The 18,563-nt window shown below is 30.7% G+C and overlaps 1 protein-coding gene across 2 annotated transcripts in view; it reads right to left on the reverse strand.

Moving 5' to 3' along the window:
• Positions 1-18,563, reverse strand: part of LOC136988488 (lysosomal cobalamin transport escort protein LMBD1-like) — a 43,103-nt gene that overhangs the window by 13,078 nt on the left and 11,462 nt on the right. For both annotated transcript variants that reach the window (XM_067286363.1, XM_067286370.1), the window contains 7 exons: positions 17,063-17,126; positions 11,615-11,712; positions 11,241-11,308; positions 9,510-9,598; positions 6,160-6,233; positions 1,904-2,029; positions 308-522 (listed from right to left, as the gene is read on the reverse strand). In XM_067286363.1, the coding sequence (XP_067142464.1) occupies positions 308-522; positions 1,904-2,029; positions 6,160-6,233; positions 9,510-9,598; positions 11,241-11,308; positions 11,615-11,712; positions 17,063-17,126 (734 nt within the window). The remainder of the gene's footprint in view (positions 1-307; positions 523-1,903; positions 2,030-6,159; positions 6,234-9,509; positions 9,599-11,240; positions 11,309-11,614; positions 11,713-17,062; positions 17,127-18,563) is intronic.

Genomic DNA, 18,563 nt, shown 5'->3' on the forward strand with positions numbered 1-18,563 from the left:
ATAATATAGAAAGATATAATTATAACTTACTTGTGCCTGTGACCGGTGTGAGAATAGTCATTTCAAATAAACAAACGTTTTCTGGACGCCTTCCATTTGAAATGACTATTCTCACACCGGTCACAGGCACAAGTAAGTTATAATTATATAATACACCCCGGTGTGTATGAGGAAGATTTGTTAATATAGAAAGCGAGATGTAATTGTTAAAATTGCTATGTAAAAATATTAATAATTTTTGTGAAAATTTTATTCTATGAATTAAATTATTATTAGAGGACAGTCACTAAGAATTTTTAAGCCTTACTTTGTTAGTAGTAAAGAAAGCCAAATTAAAAATCCAAGAGATGCTCCTAATATCCCAAAAACAATTTGGAGAGGTCGAATAAGAAATCTGAATTTATAAGTCCAACTGTGTCTTTCTTCATCTAAATATCTTTCCTGGCGCTCAATTAAGTGCTGAGTTTCTTCTAATTCTGACAGTGTTGAAGATTCTCTTGAAGACAACTTCTTCTGAGATCTCTATATAAATTTATAATAAATGTATGTTAATTTTCCAAAAATTAGCTTTTAACAACATTAAAACAAATTTATTATTAAAATGAATGAATTTATAATAGTTTGTGTAATAAAACACTCTGTTTATATAAATATTACACAAATATCTCTCAATTTATGACAGGATTCTGTTCCACAACTTTGGCCAAAGCTGAATGTTATAAAAAAAAAATGTTAAGGATATACAGGAAATCCTCGTTAGTTCAAAAGTCAAAGGACGAAATAATCACAACTTTGAATTATCGAGTTTCAAATTACCCGAGATACATATTTCAGCACAATATGCCAAATGCCACGTAGGCCTAACTGATGTAATTTATTAAACAGAATATAGTTAGGTATACAGAACATTATATTCGTTAATTGTTAATAATAATAATATATCAAGTTGATTCAAAAGTTCCTGGACACAAAACATGATACAAAACTTTATTGATGATAAAACACAAAGACATTGTCGTTCCTCGAAATAAAGACCATGTTATATCCAGCTATGATCTCGACTAATCTTTCTGCAAATTGGTAGATTCCTCGATAATACCGCTCTGCTAAGGAATCTACCAACTTGTAGGAAAAAAGAACTAAATTTACATAGATAAAAATAAACTCTGAAGTTTACAACACAAACTCAGACACCTTTTTACACACAGCTGTTTTTTGCTACAATTCAAACGTTTTCGGTTATTTTTAATAACCTTTTTCAAGAACAGTTACAGTCGAATGTGGTCGTAATTTGAACAAACGTCGCCAATCGTAATGGAACTTTCTTAAATGCTACTATTCGCAATCTCCTAATGTGAGATTTACAAATAAACTTATAAAAAATAAACTTATATCATTAATACGCATCCCAGCTCTTCACTCGTGATATGTATCACAATAACTTAACGAATTCACCTGCCTATCCGTTAATATACCTAATATACTTGTATATAACACACACGTTTCTTGTAAAGTGCTGCTGTACATGAATTTCCTTGCCCGTTAATATACCTAATACAATTGTCAACTAAATACCGCGTTCGTGTAAATATCTGCTGTAGCTGGTTTTCTCATCTGCTGCTACCTTTTCTTCCTAAGAGTTTGTGTTGTAAATTAATGCAGTCATAGAAGAGTGTAAACTCTGAAGTTTAATTATGTATTCACTATATGCATAAAAATGTTGCTATTTTTATTGTTATTTGCATTTTTAATAAAAATGTAATTTCCAAATATCATTTCAACAAAATTTACATAAATTGGATATTTCTTTCGTATGTTCTGTTTTATTTCATATAAACTGATAAATTTTAAATTACTATTAATCATTGCTTATTTCATTTTATTTTAAATAAATAAAACTTACCTTTTTCCTTAAGAAATCTATTTCATTTTCAGTATTCTTTCTTTCTTCTATGACAGCTTCATGCTCTTTTATGACATTTCTTGATCCTTTAATCATATCAATAGGCCAAGTTGGCAAACCAATTCCCTATTACAGATAACATATTAATATATTCACTTATATAAAATATTTTCTTTTCTATTTACTATTATTTTCTTTTAAGTTAATATGAACAAGCTTAATTTTCTGTTGGTCTTTTTATGACAAATATTTATTGATTAATTTGGCTGTAAAAAGAAAATTTTTAAAACTCCAAAAGTCAAGAAGTCACGCAAATATATTATATACAGAGTACAATGTTTCGTGAATAAAACAATATTTTTTTTATCCACGAATGTGGACCTTGTTAGCCTGGGCTCGGATATTGGGCCCAGGTTAACAAGGCAGAAGCTCAAATTCGAAAAACAGGCCACAGTCTCCCTTAATTACCGGTGGCAAAAACAGTGCCAGCCCAAGCACAGCTACTGCAATGCCCTCAACAGATGTGAGGAACTAACCTAGCCTTAGTGTTTCTGTGGCAATGACCAAAGGCTGGAAAATCATGCCAACGGACGAAATGGACAATAGAAATGAATGAGTTTATTATCCATACTTACTACACCATCACAAGACTAGAAACAAACATGACAGCATACAGACAACAACTTATTCATGGATCAAGTAAAATACTAAAAACTACAAAAAACTTATACTGAAAGATACAACACTCACAAATGACACATGCAGAAAATGTCACATCATGCCAGAAACTAAACAAAACATCACTTCTGATGCAAGCTCTTGGCACAGAGATTATTTACACAAACATAATCAAGTAGCAAATATAATACACCAAGAGCTTGCAAACAAACACAAATTATTAGACATTCACAAACCATACTACAAATACATCCCACAGACAGTATTGGAAAACAACACGCACAAAATGTATTACGACAGAGCCATAATCACAGATAAAATAATTTATCACAACAGACCAGACATCACACTCATTGACAAACACAATAAAATCACATACATTATAGATATATCTATTCCAAACACTCACAATATACAAAACACATGCACTGAAAAAATTAGCAAGGACACAAAACTTGTCCAGGAAATAGCGCATCTGTGGAGGACGGATAGGGTGCTTATTGTACCTGTCATTCTCTCTTCTACAGGTGTGATACCACACACACTACACAAAAGCCTGAGAACATTATATTCAATAGAAACACATACATTATACTACAGAAGGCCACTATACTGAATACATGTCATAATGTTAGGAAATTCCTGAATGCAGACACACACACACACTGACACACTTATTTAATCTTTGTCTTGTTTTGGTTGCTATGCCTTGACTCTAGTCCTGCATAGTACACAGCACCCAGCGTCAACCAAGTATAACTCACTAAATCCAACATGATAATAAATGTAAAAAGTTAAGTCAGAAAAAATTAAGTAGAGAATAATTTTAATATCCAATGATACAAATTAAAGAATCATTGCTCAGCTCTTACTCTCTTTGAACTCTAAACTTAATTTAGACAAACATTTGCTTGCAAAAGTAAAAGCAGAACACAAATGTGACTTATTTTCACATAACAAATTTGATTCTCACTGCCATTTTACAAAACAACAACAGTGAAACGAGCAATCACGTAAACTATACAAAATATCATCAAAACAAAATGAAAGCTAGTAATAGAAATTTTTTTGCTTACTTCATTTATTTATCAAAAACAAATTTTCGAAATTAATTATGATAATGTAAGATTATAATTGGGAAGTGTGTTCTCTGTGACTGCCATGTTAAAATCTCTCTCTTTCAATTCAAGAAATTCATTGTTTAATTGGTGAATGATTTTTGCTTGCAGAAAAATACATGATAAATTCAATCACACTTCACAAAATAGAAATATTGACCTAAAAGCAGAACAAATATTGTGTTAGTACTAACACAATATGCTTTTTACCAGCAATTAGTTTTGAATGAACTAAGCTTAAAATTAAGAATTAAAATGATTTATTATTTTAACAGTTGTTATTTTATTATTACTACAGTAAGACCCCGCTTAATGCTGCCTCGCTTAACTCTAATTCAATATAACATGGTCTGCTCGAACCTAAAAAAAGCTCAAAATTTACTGATTTAAATTATCGCAGCATTTTACTGATTCGTATATAATATATTTACTTACAAACCAATCAGAAAAAGGTGTATTTTCTTTGAATTATGTTTGTTTGGTGCAATTTTGGAAAAAATATAACAGCATGGATGCCATAGGCAATATCGACTTCGCTTGGCAAGAATTAACTGATAAATGCACAAACGGAGTGTGGAAGAAGTTATGGCTGAAGGTATCGAAGAATTCTCAATGAGAAGAGCATATCACTATCATTATATTGACCAAATTGCCAACCTAATCAATATAGCAGGACTAGGAGACATAGACAATCAGGATATTGAGGAGTTACAGCAGGTTTCTGGTGAGAACCTTACCAACGACAACCTTCGAGAACTGGCAGAACAAGGAATTCGTGTAGAACTGGAAAATGGAGATTCTGAAACGAAGAACTCAAAGAATTTCTCTACAGATTTCCTTAGTAAAAGTTTGGTAACGATAACCGAAATCATTGATCAAATTGTAGCGAATCATCCAGATTTCGAAAGGAATGCAAAAGCAAAACAAGGCATTTTGGATGCAATCTTCTGCTACCAACATTTGCTTAAGGAAAGAAAAAAAGCAACAAACAAAACTTCACAACTTTATTTCAAAAAAAACAAAAATTTCAGAAAAGTCAGGACTTTCATCAGAAAAAATAAACATGCACACAGAAATGTAAAGTTCATGTGTTATTTTTATATTAATTTGTGTAATAATATATGTTAAATAACTTAAAATTAAAGTAAAATTTGTTTATTTTTGGTCGCATGTTCCCCTATCCCTATTTACTCTGTTAAAACGACCTCGTTTAATGCTGTTTCGTTTAGCGCTTTGTCGTCTAGGAACACATCATCCCCCACGTTAAGTGGGGTCTTACTGTACTTGATAAATAAAACAAAAATAAAGTTACATGATGATAAAAAAAAAAAACGTTTCTCCTGGCAGTAAACTCATTCAAATGAAAAATGAACTTTCTAATATGGTAAACACTTGATGGATTGCAGTGGTCCGACTATTCAATAGGATACTGAAACAATGTACACTTGTACACTTTAAAAACACACTACAATGTACACTTTAAAAACCAAAGTAACTATACCAAAACTGTAATGACATTTTTAATTTCAATTTCATTAACAAAATGTTCAAAAGTAGTGCTGTGTGTAAACAAAGCAAAACAAAACATTGTACAGTCAAGCTGGAGCTATCATTTTAATTGCATAAAATTATCTTTAATCCTCAAAATTTACTTTTTAATAATGAAAACAACTGTAAGTTTACAGATTATTACGATAAACATCGTTGCATCCTTAACAGTCAAAGATCTCTGAAATGATGACATTATTTAGATAAAAAAGATAGTTAAAAATTTATTAGCTTACAAGATACAAATTCAAATAGGAATGTCTAATAAGATCAATTAAAACATAGATTAAATTTGAAAAAGATGAATGGGAGAGAACAGGGAAAATTACAATAGCAGGAAAATATGTCTGCAAGGCACAAAGAATTTTCACATTTTTTAAAAGGTGCTTTAAAAGTGATTTTAGTCAAAGAAAAAAACTATTTGATAAATTCATAATTGCATTTTAAAACTGACAATTAACTTCAGAACGTGAAAATAGATGTGAACATCTATTTTCATGTTCTATTTTATCATAACTGAGGAAGATCAGTTAAACCGATCGAAAATGTTATTGTTTAGTAAATTTCATTGCTGGATTTTTTTAAAGACGTGTTTTTTTGTTATATTTCATAATAATATAATTTCAGTAATCAGGTATCGATTACATAGTAAAAACTTCTTAAATTTCATGGCAAACTAACCAATCCACTAACATTATATTATTAACAATAAAAAAAAAGATTAAAAATTAATTTTAATAAGTGTTTTTGAAATAATATATCATCATGTTCAAAAATTTTTGTTTACTTTCAAACAAATGCAATTCAAAATTACAAGTATAAAATCATGCCATTATTATTTAATAAGTTATTTAAATTTTTTAAAAATTAATTCTTATTTAAAAATAAATTTTGAATAATCACTATACTTACTGTATACAGAACTAATGTAACTGTCCCTATTGAAGTAAGAATATTCAAGATAAATGAAATTGATTGTTCACCTCCTAAAAATAATAATAAATTCATTTAAAATGTTATTAAAATAAAATAATGATAAAAAATATTAAAAAATTTTTAAATTTTGTTTTATATTTTCTAGAAAATCAGATACACGGATACTATTGTGGAAGACTAACAGTTTTTAATGCTTTGTAGACGCCGTAGCCTATAAAGACAGGTCGGCGCCGAAGATCATTTTTAATTGTGTTGTATGTCGTCTAATAGTGTTTTGTTCGTTAATTTTAGAAGTTTTTTTGGTTGCAAGTTGCATGGTGGTTCCTGATCGGAATAAAGGGAAGAAAATAAAGAAATAAGGACTCGAACTTATGTTTGTATAACCTTTGTAATTCAAATTTGAATTTAACTTTAATTCCCGAGTTTTGTACGAGAAAATCAGATACAATGCTATACACAGCAGGTACTTTTCCCTTTACATCCTAAATATGAATATGTAATATTGTTTTTATGCAATAAAATTGCTCTCTTCAAATATCCAATGACTTTTTATGATGAAAATAATTAGATACTTAGCTGTTTATTGTTTTGTATATGTACAGGTATCCCTCATGTAACATGGTACTTCTACAACACGATTTCGCTTTAATATGGTTTGAAAATTAGGGATATCCCCTTACAACACATTTGGTTTCTCTCTAACATGGTTTTGGAAATCCATCTTTGTATAAAATTTCACAATTTTTAAGCATAAACTTCGTTATCAGATATTTTTTTTTATTCGAGTAAGCATGCATGTCATCTCAAATTTGTTCACAGATTTTAGAATATTGAAATTTTCAATTTGTTTTGTTCTTTGTCCGATTCACTTTAATGAAAACTGATAGGAAAAGAAAACAAAATTGTACTAACTTTCCTATCAACCACATGTCCTCGTCGTTGCTTTCAAACTTTAGTCCTTAAAACTGTCACTGTGTTTTATTTTTATAGATTAATCTTTGTATTTAGTAAAGTTTATTTAAATATTTTTAGGTATGTGTTATTAAACTTTTTTTAACCATAAGTAAGTAATCATTCATGAAAATAACAAACAAAATACAGTGGTATCTCAAACTGTTCCCAACTGGAACAATTAGGTATTTGAGCACAAATTCTGGAAAAAAGTCACTCGGTACTCGACTGAACAAATGCGACCCAGTAAAACAAATTATCAATTAATATATTTGTCATCCATAGAAAATTATGATAAAAATAAAAGAATGAAGACATTGTCGATATTTCTGATCAAGTTCAACAAAATAGTTCAGATGATGATGATGATACTTTAAAAAAGAAAATACCCTTGTTTAACTAAAATTAATATTAACAGTACTTTTAACTGTGCTTGTTAGTTAATTATTGATTGGAAATAAAGGATTGATTGCTTTAATAAACATATTTCTCTTAGTAATGAAAAAGAATAGTATACTTTTGTTAACTTCTGGAACATAACCCTATATTTTGTATTTGTCCTTTATTTCTTATAGCATGGATTCGCATAACGAGGCACTTTTTTGAAACGTATCTACCGTGTTATACGAGAACATCCATATTTGCATACACGTGTTTACATTGAAAATAAATACAAAAACATTACAAAGTCTACTGTGTCAAAGTATTCACAGCCGGATTGGCTGTGAATACTTTGACACAGTAGACTTTGTAATGTTTTTGTATTTAAGTACTTTATTTGATGTATAAAGCACTTAAATAGTGACATTTTTTGTCCACAGTAGAAAACAAAATCAATGTGTTCAAATCTCTTATCTTTCCACAATTTTTGGAAAAACAGCATTATTATTATAACCAGCAGTTCCAACCTTTTTTGACCCTTGGTAGCTCATTTTCCTGTCTTATTTCCTCATTTCCACTACATTTTATTTCACATGTTCTTCAAACAGTGGAGCCTTGGTCAATTATACAGCATTATACAAGTTTTTTTTTTTAAATCAAAAAGCATTAGAGGAAGGACACAGATAAATATAATTATATTTTTATTGTTGAGTGTTGCAATGTCGCTGCCAAAGATCTCAAAGCAGAATCTGAATATTCTTGTAGTACATCTACCGTCATTAATTTTTTTGTGTACCTCTAAACCACCATGTGCATATTGCCAGTTAGAAATCACTGATTAAAACAATAGTTTGTTTATGTCCAATATTTGATTTCTTATAAGAAAAAATAATTTAACATATTTTATAAGTAATTATAAAAAATATATAAAACTCTACACAGATTCAAGATGAATTTACTTTAATGATTAAAAGATACATCTTTCAAATTCTCTTGTTTATATATATATATAAAACAAATTCTCATTAAAACAATGTTTTGTATAATTTAAATTATTTTATGATTTATATATACAGAGAATCTGAAAGGTATTATACATCTTAAGAAAATTTTGAAATATGGAATTTAAAGTCTCTTATATCCATAAAGTTTATTTTCTAATAAAAATATCAGTTTAAACTAAAATTATTCCATTATTGGTTAAGAAATCCTTTATTCCTTACATTAAAAATTCAATAATGTCATTATTTATTTGCCATATAATAATTTATTCATGCCATAATTAAATTTTTCTTTCATATACTAAAAACATTTTCATGAAACATTACCAAACAATTGGGCTATAACTCCACTAATTTAATGATTATTACTAAGTAATTTGCTACTAGAGGTAGATGTTAGGCACAATCTCTTAACTAAATTAATAATTATAACTTCAATAATTTATTAAATGATTTAGAACCATCTGGATGAAAAGAATTGACCCCGGGGCTTGAACCTGCAAGCTCCACTTGGTGCGGGGAGCTTGCCAGTTGCACCACTCGAACCCCAAGCAAGCCTTTGCTTTCAGATATATTTAAATTTTAGATATTACATTACACAGTTAATCACAGCACTGGCTGGGGACGACTCCTAAGCCCACACCTAAGTAAAACTCCACAATGTCACTCAGCCAGCTAATTTTTTACCCAGTGAGGTATATATATAAGTATATCAAACATCACAAAACCAAGGCACTCATTTGGTTATGTTTCTATATACATATCGGGTTTCACCATGTTTGATATACTTACCTTTTTAAGAATTTAATATTATGGTAATTTTATTCATACAATTCATTTAACCCAAATATAACTTTAATATAAAGCAAATTATATTTATTTATTTTGGATTAAAAAATATCATTCATTGTTTTAATTATTATAACTTAAAGGAAAATATTAATTCAAGTGATATAATGAATATTTAGTAATTAAATTATATGCAACGCTTACTGGAAATTCCAATTTCAGTAAATAAAAATTTTAACTTTTCCCATTCAGTGCTGTTTCTTGGAGGTTCATCCTTTAGTGGTGCAAATAAGCTACATTAAAAAAAATAATAATAATAATTTATATATATATATATGAAACATTAATATACAGGGTGATCAAATGAAAAGTTTACTTGTATTAGAGCAGACTTAGAAGTGATGGAATTCAGTAGCATTTGACCAACCTGTCAAATGTCAACAATTTATTTATTTAGAATTTCACATGTTATCTCTTCTTTGTTTATTTACTTATTGCAAGTTTATTTAGTTTTTTGCAATATGTAGGGCAATAACAAGCAAGTTTAGCTTATGACAGGGGTGGCAAACCTATGGCATGCGTGCCCAAAGTGGCACGTAAGAGAAATCATCTGGCACATAATGTATCATATGATTTCTGTCCTTTTCAATCATCCTTTTTTCAATCAGATTTTTTACATTTATTCGAATTAAAGTGTATTCGTTTAATTTCTTTAAATATCATTATTCTAAGTCTAAGACTTTGGCACGCATTAACATCTTTAAAGCTAAGTATGCTTACAATACGGCACGTGGACTCAAAAAGGTTTGCCATCCCTGGCTTACGAGATTAGATCTAATGTAACACTGTAAGTACACTTTTCATTTGATTACTAGCACATAGCACAAAAACTTCATTAATAATCAAGAGTATATCATTTAAAAATATATTTAATCCAGTTTAAAATAAAATTTATTTTCATAATTTAATAAGAATTATAAAAATACACAGTCACAATCATTTAAAATCTGAAATTTGTAGGTTAAACATTTCAATTTAATATGTTATACATTAAAGTGAACAGTTATTCCCTAATTTGTTTCAGTATTCAAAATACTTTTTAATTGTTAGCAATTCTTCATATTAAAACTAAGATAGTTTTAAAAAAAACTGATTACAATTAATTATATATTCCTGAATCTGAAATTCCTGTGGAACAAAAAATATAAAAACTTATTTGTATGTTATAATTTTACATATTCAATAATTTGTTTAATGTTATTTTGAATTATAAAACAATCATGAAATAAAAAAGAATGCACATCACACAAAAATTGTAAAAAATTTGCATTACATTTCAATTACATCATAAAATTTGCTTTAAAAAATTAAAATATTCTATAATAGTCAGAAAACAGTGAACTGAAAACTGTAAACCTGACCTTCATCAAAATTTATATAAAAATTGTATAATTGTGGAATTAAAGTTCCAAAATTGGCAAAAAAGTTAAAAAAAATAATGTAGTAGCCAGCCCTTATTTCAACAGGCTGCATCATATTATTATTCATCATTTAATATCTAAAAAAAATGTTTTAAAAATCAAGTTTCTTCGTGTTCGGATTTAGAACTATATAGCATTTGAGTAGTTTCGAAAATATTTACAAATAGGAATAATAAAAGGACTTCTTATAAAGATTGTTTATGTAGTGAAGTTTTAAGCATTTATAAGAAATCAGAAAACGTCATTTAGTGAAACTACTTTTATTAAAATGATTTGTTCCTGCTATAAACAACTTAAGGACTTATAAATAGATTGTGTTAGTAAGATATAAAATAAAGAAATTAATGCTTTAGCCTTTCAAATTTTTAACTAAAAGTTTATTCCAAAAAATCCATAAAATTTAAATAATTATATCATCAGAAAATAAAATTTTAAGTAAACAGAAATGACTTACCCTATAAGAATCAATACAACTGCTACAAATATAAATACTAGAGTATACTTCAGTGCTGCACATATTCTCTAAAAATATATACAAGGAAATAAATCTTTAATTCATTCTTTTCATTTTCATCTAGTCTTACAAATAAGTATTTACAAATCAAAGTATTTTTAATCTACTATGTTGTGAGAAGCCGGGGGTCAGAGAATATGTGGATTACAGGTGATAGTTGGTGCTTTTATTTTAAAATAAAATATGGTATCTTTCATAAATTTGTTTTAAGAACAACTTATAAATCCAACTTTAAATATATAAATATCTGATAGTATTGTAACTTAAATCTAACACATCTATAAATAAAATTACATAAATTTACCAATACTTACAGAAGCAATATTATTTCCATCATCATCTCTTTCTTCGTAATAAAAATAGATAAATGGCAGAATGAAAAATGCAAAACACAAAACTAGACTGTACATAGCTGGAATGAAAAAAACATTTACAGTAATAATTAAAGTAACATCACAAATATACTATATAAATGTTTTTTCTGAATAGAAATTTTTACTTTAATACTACTTAATCAATTCAAAATACAGAAATTTGAACTGTTTTCCATTTATTTTATTTATTACTAAATATGCGGAAGCATTTTAATTTATGTTTTTTCAACTTTATATTCTTTTCATTTTATTAACCATGTATAAATTACAGTTTACAACATTATATATATATATATATTTTTTAAATTGTACAGATAAAATCCAGAGACTAGAGAATTCCATCTCAAATTCCATCAGAAATCCTTTATGAAGTATCTATAAATATATATATATAATTTTAAAGTCCGCAAAGGATAGCTAGCACTAACTGGAAGGAGACCCACAGGCTGAACATTTTGTGACAATGCGTGGAACCGGCCGGGTTAGCTATCCAATGTCCTACCCCACCTCCACGTGGTGCGGACTGGCAGCTTTCATCTGTGGTACCAAATCTTGTAGTTGTTGCCACAGATGGAAAGACCAACAGGGAGGGCTACCTGCACTCACTCACCAACCCGCCTGGCCAGCGTGGTGAGTTATGGCCATTAACCCCCAAGATGAAAACTCAACCGAAACCATGGCCCTCATTCCCCGGAGGCAGGATTACACCTGGTCAAGGCAGCGACCAGTGCTGTATGAAAGCAGAGGGTGCTAAGAATCACCGGGTTGGACCTGGCTGCCATTTGATGATGAACCTGGCTTGCTATAATTGCAGATCGCTCTCTTCCGAACCAAGGCTACAAGAACTGGAAGAAGAACTCCTCAAGATCAAGTGGGATGTGATAGGACTGAGTGAAGTAAGAAGGAAAGGTGAAGGTCAAATTCAACTGCAAAGTGGACATATCTTCTACTACAGAGGCACAGAAAATGGAAAGAATAGTGGAGTTGGCTTTATAATAAACAAAAGGTGGAAAGATAACATCTTAGAAGTAGATAGTTCTTCAGATAGAGTGGCAAGATTAGTTCTTAGACTTTCAAAAAGGTATAAACTACAGATCATCCAAGTCTATGCTCCCACAGCAAGTCACCCTGATGAAGAAATAGAGGATTTTTATGATGAAATAAAACAGATGAATGGAAAAGGGAAACATTATGTAAAGATCATCATGGGTGACTTCAATGCAAGAATTGGAGCAAAGGAAAAGAACGAAACCTCCGTTGGTAAATTTGGACATGGGAAAAGAAATGAACGTGGAGATATGCTTGTGGATTTTGCTGAAGCGGAAAAGTTCTACATAATGAATTCATTTTTTAAAAAGAAGTCAAGCAGAAAGTGGACCTGGCGCCACCCAAACGGAGGAAAATATGAGAGTGACTACATCCTATCGAACAAACAACACAACGTTGAGAACTGCAATGTTCTGAATAGATTTAATACAGGCAGTGACCACCGGCTGGTAAGAGGTAGGCTTCATCTTAACACTAGATTGGAACGAAGAAAGCTTATGAGAACAACCAAGTCTGTTGACTTGAAGAATCTTAAAGAGCAACATGAAACATTCGAGATGGAACTGAAAAACCAATTCTCAGTCCTGGAAAATTTAACTAAAGAGGAAACGGACATATCAGAAACCAACAGACAGATTACCAAGATAATTATGGAAACAGTTGCTAGAATTGGAGGTTATGTAATTAGAAAGACTGAGAAGAAAATAACAGAAAAAACAAGACAATTGATGGGCAAAAGGCGGATGATGAAGAGAAGTAAAGAAAATATAACGTCAAACATCGAATACGCGGAACTCTGCAAAACAATCCGAAAATGTTTTACTGAAGACATCAGAAAATACAATTGTGGCCTTGTGAAAACAGCCCTTGAAAACAACAAAAGTCTGAAAAATGCAAAACAGCAATTAACAAATGGAAGGAAACACATCTTTGCACTGAAGAAGGAAGATGGCACCGTCACCAGGGATCGAGAAGAAATATTAGCAAGAGTTGAAGAATTCTACAAAAAATTGTATGCCAGAGATACTGCACCAACAGTAAAGACAACATATGAGGTAACAAATGAGGTACCTGAAATTCTTAAAGAAGAAGTTGCTTATGCAATCAGAAATATGAAGAAAGGAAAGGCACCAGGAGAGGATGGAATCACTATAGACATCCTGAGGGAAGCTGGCGAAGCTACTGAAACCATACTTGCGAAACACTTTACAGATTGTCTTAAATGTGGCAAAATCCCCGAAGACTGGAAAAGATCAATAATAATCTTACTTCATAAAAAGGGTGACATAGAAGACCTGAGGAACTACAGGCCTATCAGCCTTCTCCCGGTGACTTATAAAATTTTCACTAAGGTACTGACTAATCGCCTACAAAAACAACTGGACCTTGCCCAACCAAGAGAACAAGCTGGATTCAGGAGTGGATACAGCACACTTGATCACATTCAGGTTGTGAGGGAGCTCATTGAAAGGTCAAACGAATACGAAATCCCACTATGCATTGCATTTGTTGACTATGAAAAGGCTTTTGATTCTATAACTACTTCAGCAATCACCAACTCTCTAAAGGCATATGGTATCGAAACTATGTATATCAAAATTCTTGAGAACATTTACGAAGGGGCAACCGCAAAAGTTCGCTTGTTCCAAGATACTAACGATATTAAAATTGAAAAGGGAGTGAGACAGGGTGATACTATCTCCCCAAAACTTTTTACAAATGTGTTAGAAAGTGTTTTCCAATCAATGAACTGGGAGAACAAGGGTGTACTGATAAATGGAGACCACCTGACACATCTTCGATTTGCCGACGACATAGCCATCATTACAGATAGCCCTTCAGAGCTCCAGGACATGATGCAAGAACTTGCAAACAAAGGTAAAGAAGTTGGTTTAAAGATGAACTTGAACAAGACGAAAATTATGTACAACAGTTTTGTACGTGAAGAAACACTACTAAAAATAAATAACATGGAATTGGAAAAGGTAGATGCTTACATTTACCTGGGACAAAGAATATCAATGGATGGCAACATCAAGGAGGAAATAAACAGACGTGTAAAACTTGGCTGGAGTGCTTTTGGTAGGAATAGCATAGTCTTGAAAAATCAACAGATGCCCCTGTGCCTGAAACGCAAGGTTTTTGATCAGTGTGTCTTGCCAGTTCTCACTTATGGAGCAGAAACTTGGACTCTTAAGAAATCAGAAATCCAAAGACTACAGACTACCCAAAGAAGCATGGAAAGGTGTATGCTTGGCATATCAAGGAGAGATCGGAAACGTATAACATGGATCAGGAAAATGACAGGAGTTACCGATATCATCGCAAGAGTAAAATCCCTCAAGTGGCAGTGGGCTGGACATATTGCAAGAAGAACTGACCATCGCTGGACATCTGAAGTTCTTGATTGGATACCAAGAGATCGAAAACGACCAAGAAAACGTCCTCACATTCGGTGGGTTGATGAGATCAAGAGGCATCTTGGCACAACATGGAAGCGAAATGCCCAAAACAAAATACTGTGGAAGAGGCTTGGGGAGACCTTCATCCTGCAGTGGATTGATAATGGTTGATGATGATATATATTTTAAATTGTACAGATAAAATCCAGAGACTAGAGAATTCCATCTCAAATTCCATCAGAAATCCTTTATGAAGTATCCATAAAGTTGTATGCATACAATTTCAATACAAAAACACACACACAAAAATGATACAAAGTACATAAAACATAAAAAATTATAAGGCCAAAAAATAAAATACAAAGGGTAATAATACAACAACCAGAAATATAAGATGCTGTTGAATGATTTCTTGTACGAGGCGTGTTTTTAAAGTAAGTACCGTTTTGAAATATAAAAAAAACAAGCAAACATTTTTAACAAAATTTTTATTTATGTGAAAGCCCATATTTTACACTACTTTTCTACATAATTCCCATTAATATTGAGACACTTATCGTATCGTGGGACCAGCTTTTGTATTCCATCCTCAAAGAATGTTGCCGCCTGATGAGACAACCACTGCAGAACGGTCGTTTTGACTTTGTCGTGATTGTTATGGCGCTGCCCTGCCAGATGCTTCTTCAAATGCAGAAACAAATGATAGTCACTCGGTGCTAGGTCGAGACTGTATAGAGGGTGGTCTAATTGTTCCCAGCCAAATGATGTGATTAGGTCTTGAGTTTGATTTGCCGTATGTGGACGAGCATTATCGTGGAGCAAAATGACACCCTTGCTCAGTAAGTCCCGCCTTTTGTTTTGTACGGCACGGCACAGTTTTTTTAAAGTCTCACACGTCTGTTCTCTTTCACTCTACAGTCCACTTTTTTAATCAAATCATCGATAATGACTGAAGGTCGCCCACTTCATTCCTCCTCGTGAATGTTTGTGCGGCCATTACTAAAGGCCCTAACCCATTTTCGTGCCATTCCATCACTCATAACGCTTTCACCATAAACTTCACTAATTTGGCGATGAATTTCAGCCACTTTCGAGCCTTTAGCACTGAGAAAACAAATAACGGCACACACTTCGCAGTCGGCGGGATTCTCAATGAGCGGCGGCATTTCAGTAACACACAAACAACAGTAAACACAGTCGACTGGCTCCGTAATGGTGTTTGTGGCTTCCCAACAGATGTAGGTACACAGCGCGCATGCATTAAGTGCCAACTGCAGTGCTCCAGCGGCGTTATATTAAAACGGTACTTACTTTAAAAACACGCCTCGTAATTAATGTATGCCAAGTGCAGGTTTCTGTATTGTTTAATTCTTGTTGTAGAATAAAAATCTATGATTAAATGCTTTTTGCAGCCCATACAGTTTCTATAATAGCTTTTCTGTTCTGTGAGAATAGTGTATTGTTCAATATGTTGGTATATGTTGTTTATATTGTATTTTGTGGAAAATTGAATAGCCTGCAATTCCTCTTTATTATTATTACTGTTATTTTATTATAATAAACATAAATAAATTCTGTAAATCCTGTTTCACTTACTAACTTTACATAAAGTTTATTGTATTTTAAATTAAATCTAATCTACAATAATCTACAATTTAGTTTAAACTACGTTTAAACTTTTGAACTAAATCTTTAAAATAAGATATAAAGCCATTAAAATAATTTAGATAATATGTCAAAAAGCTAATAATTCCTTATTTTCATAATTCTTAAATTTTTCTCGTTGATAAAGCGAAATATACATCATTTTCAGTGATATTTTGCAAAAATTAATTAGATAACTGCAAGATAATTGAATATAAAAACTGAAAACTGAAAAAAGGAAAATGAGAAACAAAATATTTTAAAATCTTTTTCTTAAAGTAACAATTTTACTTACTGTAATAGGCATAAAGAACTGAATTTTCGGCATCATCTCGTACAGTAGCATTGCTAGCCCAATCCTAAATAAAACATAGAATAGCAATTAAAAACTTTTTGATAATTCTGTACTAACAAGAGTATTTTTATTGTATTATTTTCCAAAATATCTTATTTGAATGAAGCAAGATATTTATATCTAAAAATAAATATCTAAAAAGAATTTAACAATGCAATTTAATAATTACTCAAAGAAAAATTACTACTAATCGTGGAAAATATTAGTTTTGAACTAAATATTCACTATTATTCAGTATTTGGACATATTCAGCCACAAAGAATACCAAATATTCAGCCAAATACTAAACATATGTATATGACATTCAGACATAATACTTCCTCAAAGCTGAACTATTTGGCTAAAATAATTTCATTTTAGTTGGGGAGAAAGAGGAGAAAAGAAAAACTTTTGGATAAAATTATGATAAAGTTTCGTGGATATTGTATACTTTAGTATAATAATTAAACTTGTCAAAAGGAAAGACAGTTTATTCTAATCAGAATTCCAGCTTTATTTAAATACAAAAAGTTTAATTTTTCAATTTTACCCCCCCACCTTCTATATATTTTTCATACAGAATAAGATCAAACTGTTCCTGTGCCTAGAGCTGGTGACAATTTTATGAGCAACTACAAATTTTTTAAAACCATATTGGATAATGGACAATTTTGAATAAAATCAAGTATTAACAATTATGTTTAAATAAATTAAGATTTATTGAAACTACATATAAATATACTCTAATATTAACACTAATTTCAAGAAATATTTAATTCGGGAAATTTTTAACATTACATTTATTCTTAATCTATTAAATTTATACCAAAACCCTTCAAAAAAGCAGAAGCAATAAAATCACATCTCTTCTACTTATTATAGGAGAAAATTTCTCTTTCATAATCTCATTTTTTTTCAATGTTGTCATATATACAACTTTCCTTTCTATTGAATATTTAATTTAGTTTCAACTAAATTTAAACTGTTTTAATAGAAGTTAAGAATACAAAGAATACATTTAATACTAGCAATTTGTTCTAGAAACCTGTCATATTTATTTCAGAAAATATCTGTACTGATATTAACCAGCAAATCACATATAGTAACAGTAATTTTCAACACTGACTAATTTTTTCACAGGACATTTTCCCTCTAATTCACATAAGCTGTGTTTTCATGATATTCTCATGCTACATGCTGTCTGTCTGTGTGAAAATTTCAGTTGAAAAAAATGTTTTCTATGTATTACAGGCTCTCAAAAAACTGCTGTGAAAAACCACTGCCTTACACTTTGCAATTGTGTGCAAATTTTCCTTATTGTCACACAATCAATGCAGCAATTTTCCACTCTAGTGTCATTTTCAGTGACCTGATGTCATCAAAAATGACATGTCACTGAAAATGAGAGTGGAAAATTGCAGCCCCTTCTACCTCTTGTGCCAATTGTGAGAGACCTGATGAT

This window comes from Centruroides vittatus, unplaced genomic scaffold, assembly GCF_030686945.1.
Source record: "Centruroides vittatus isolate TY-2023 unplaced genomic scaffold, ASM3068694v2 contig_1258, whole genome shotgun sequence".
In the NCBI taxonomy this organism is placed as follows: domain Eukaryota; kingdom Metazoa; phylum Arthropoda; class Arachnida; order Scorpiones; family Buthidae; genus Centruroides; species Centruroides vittatus.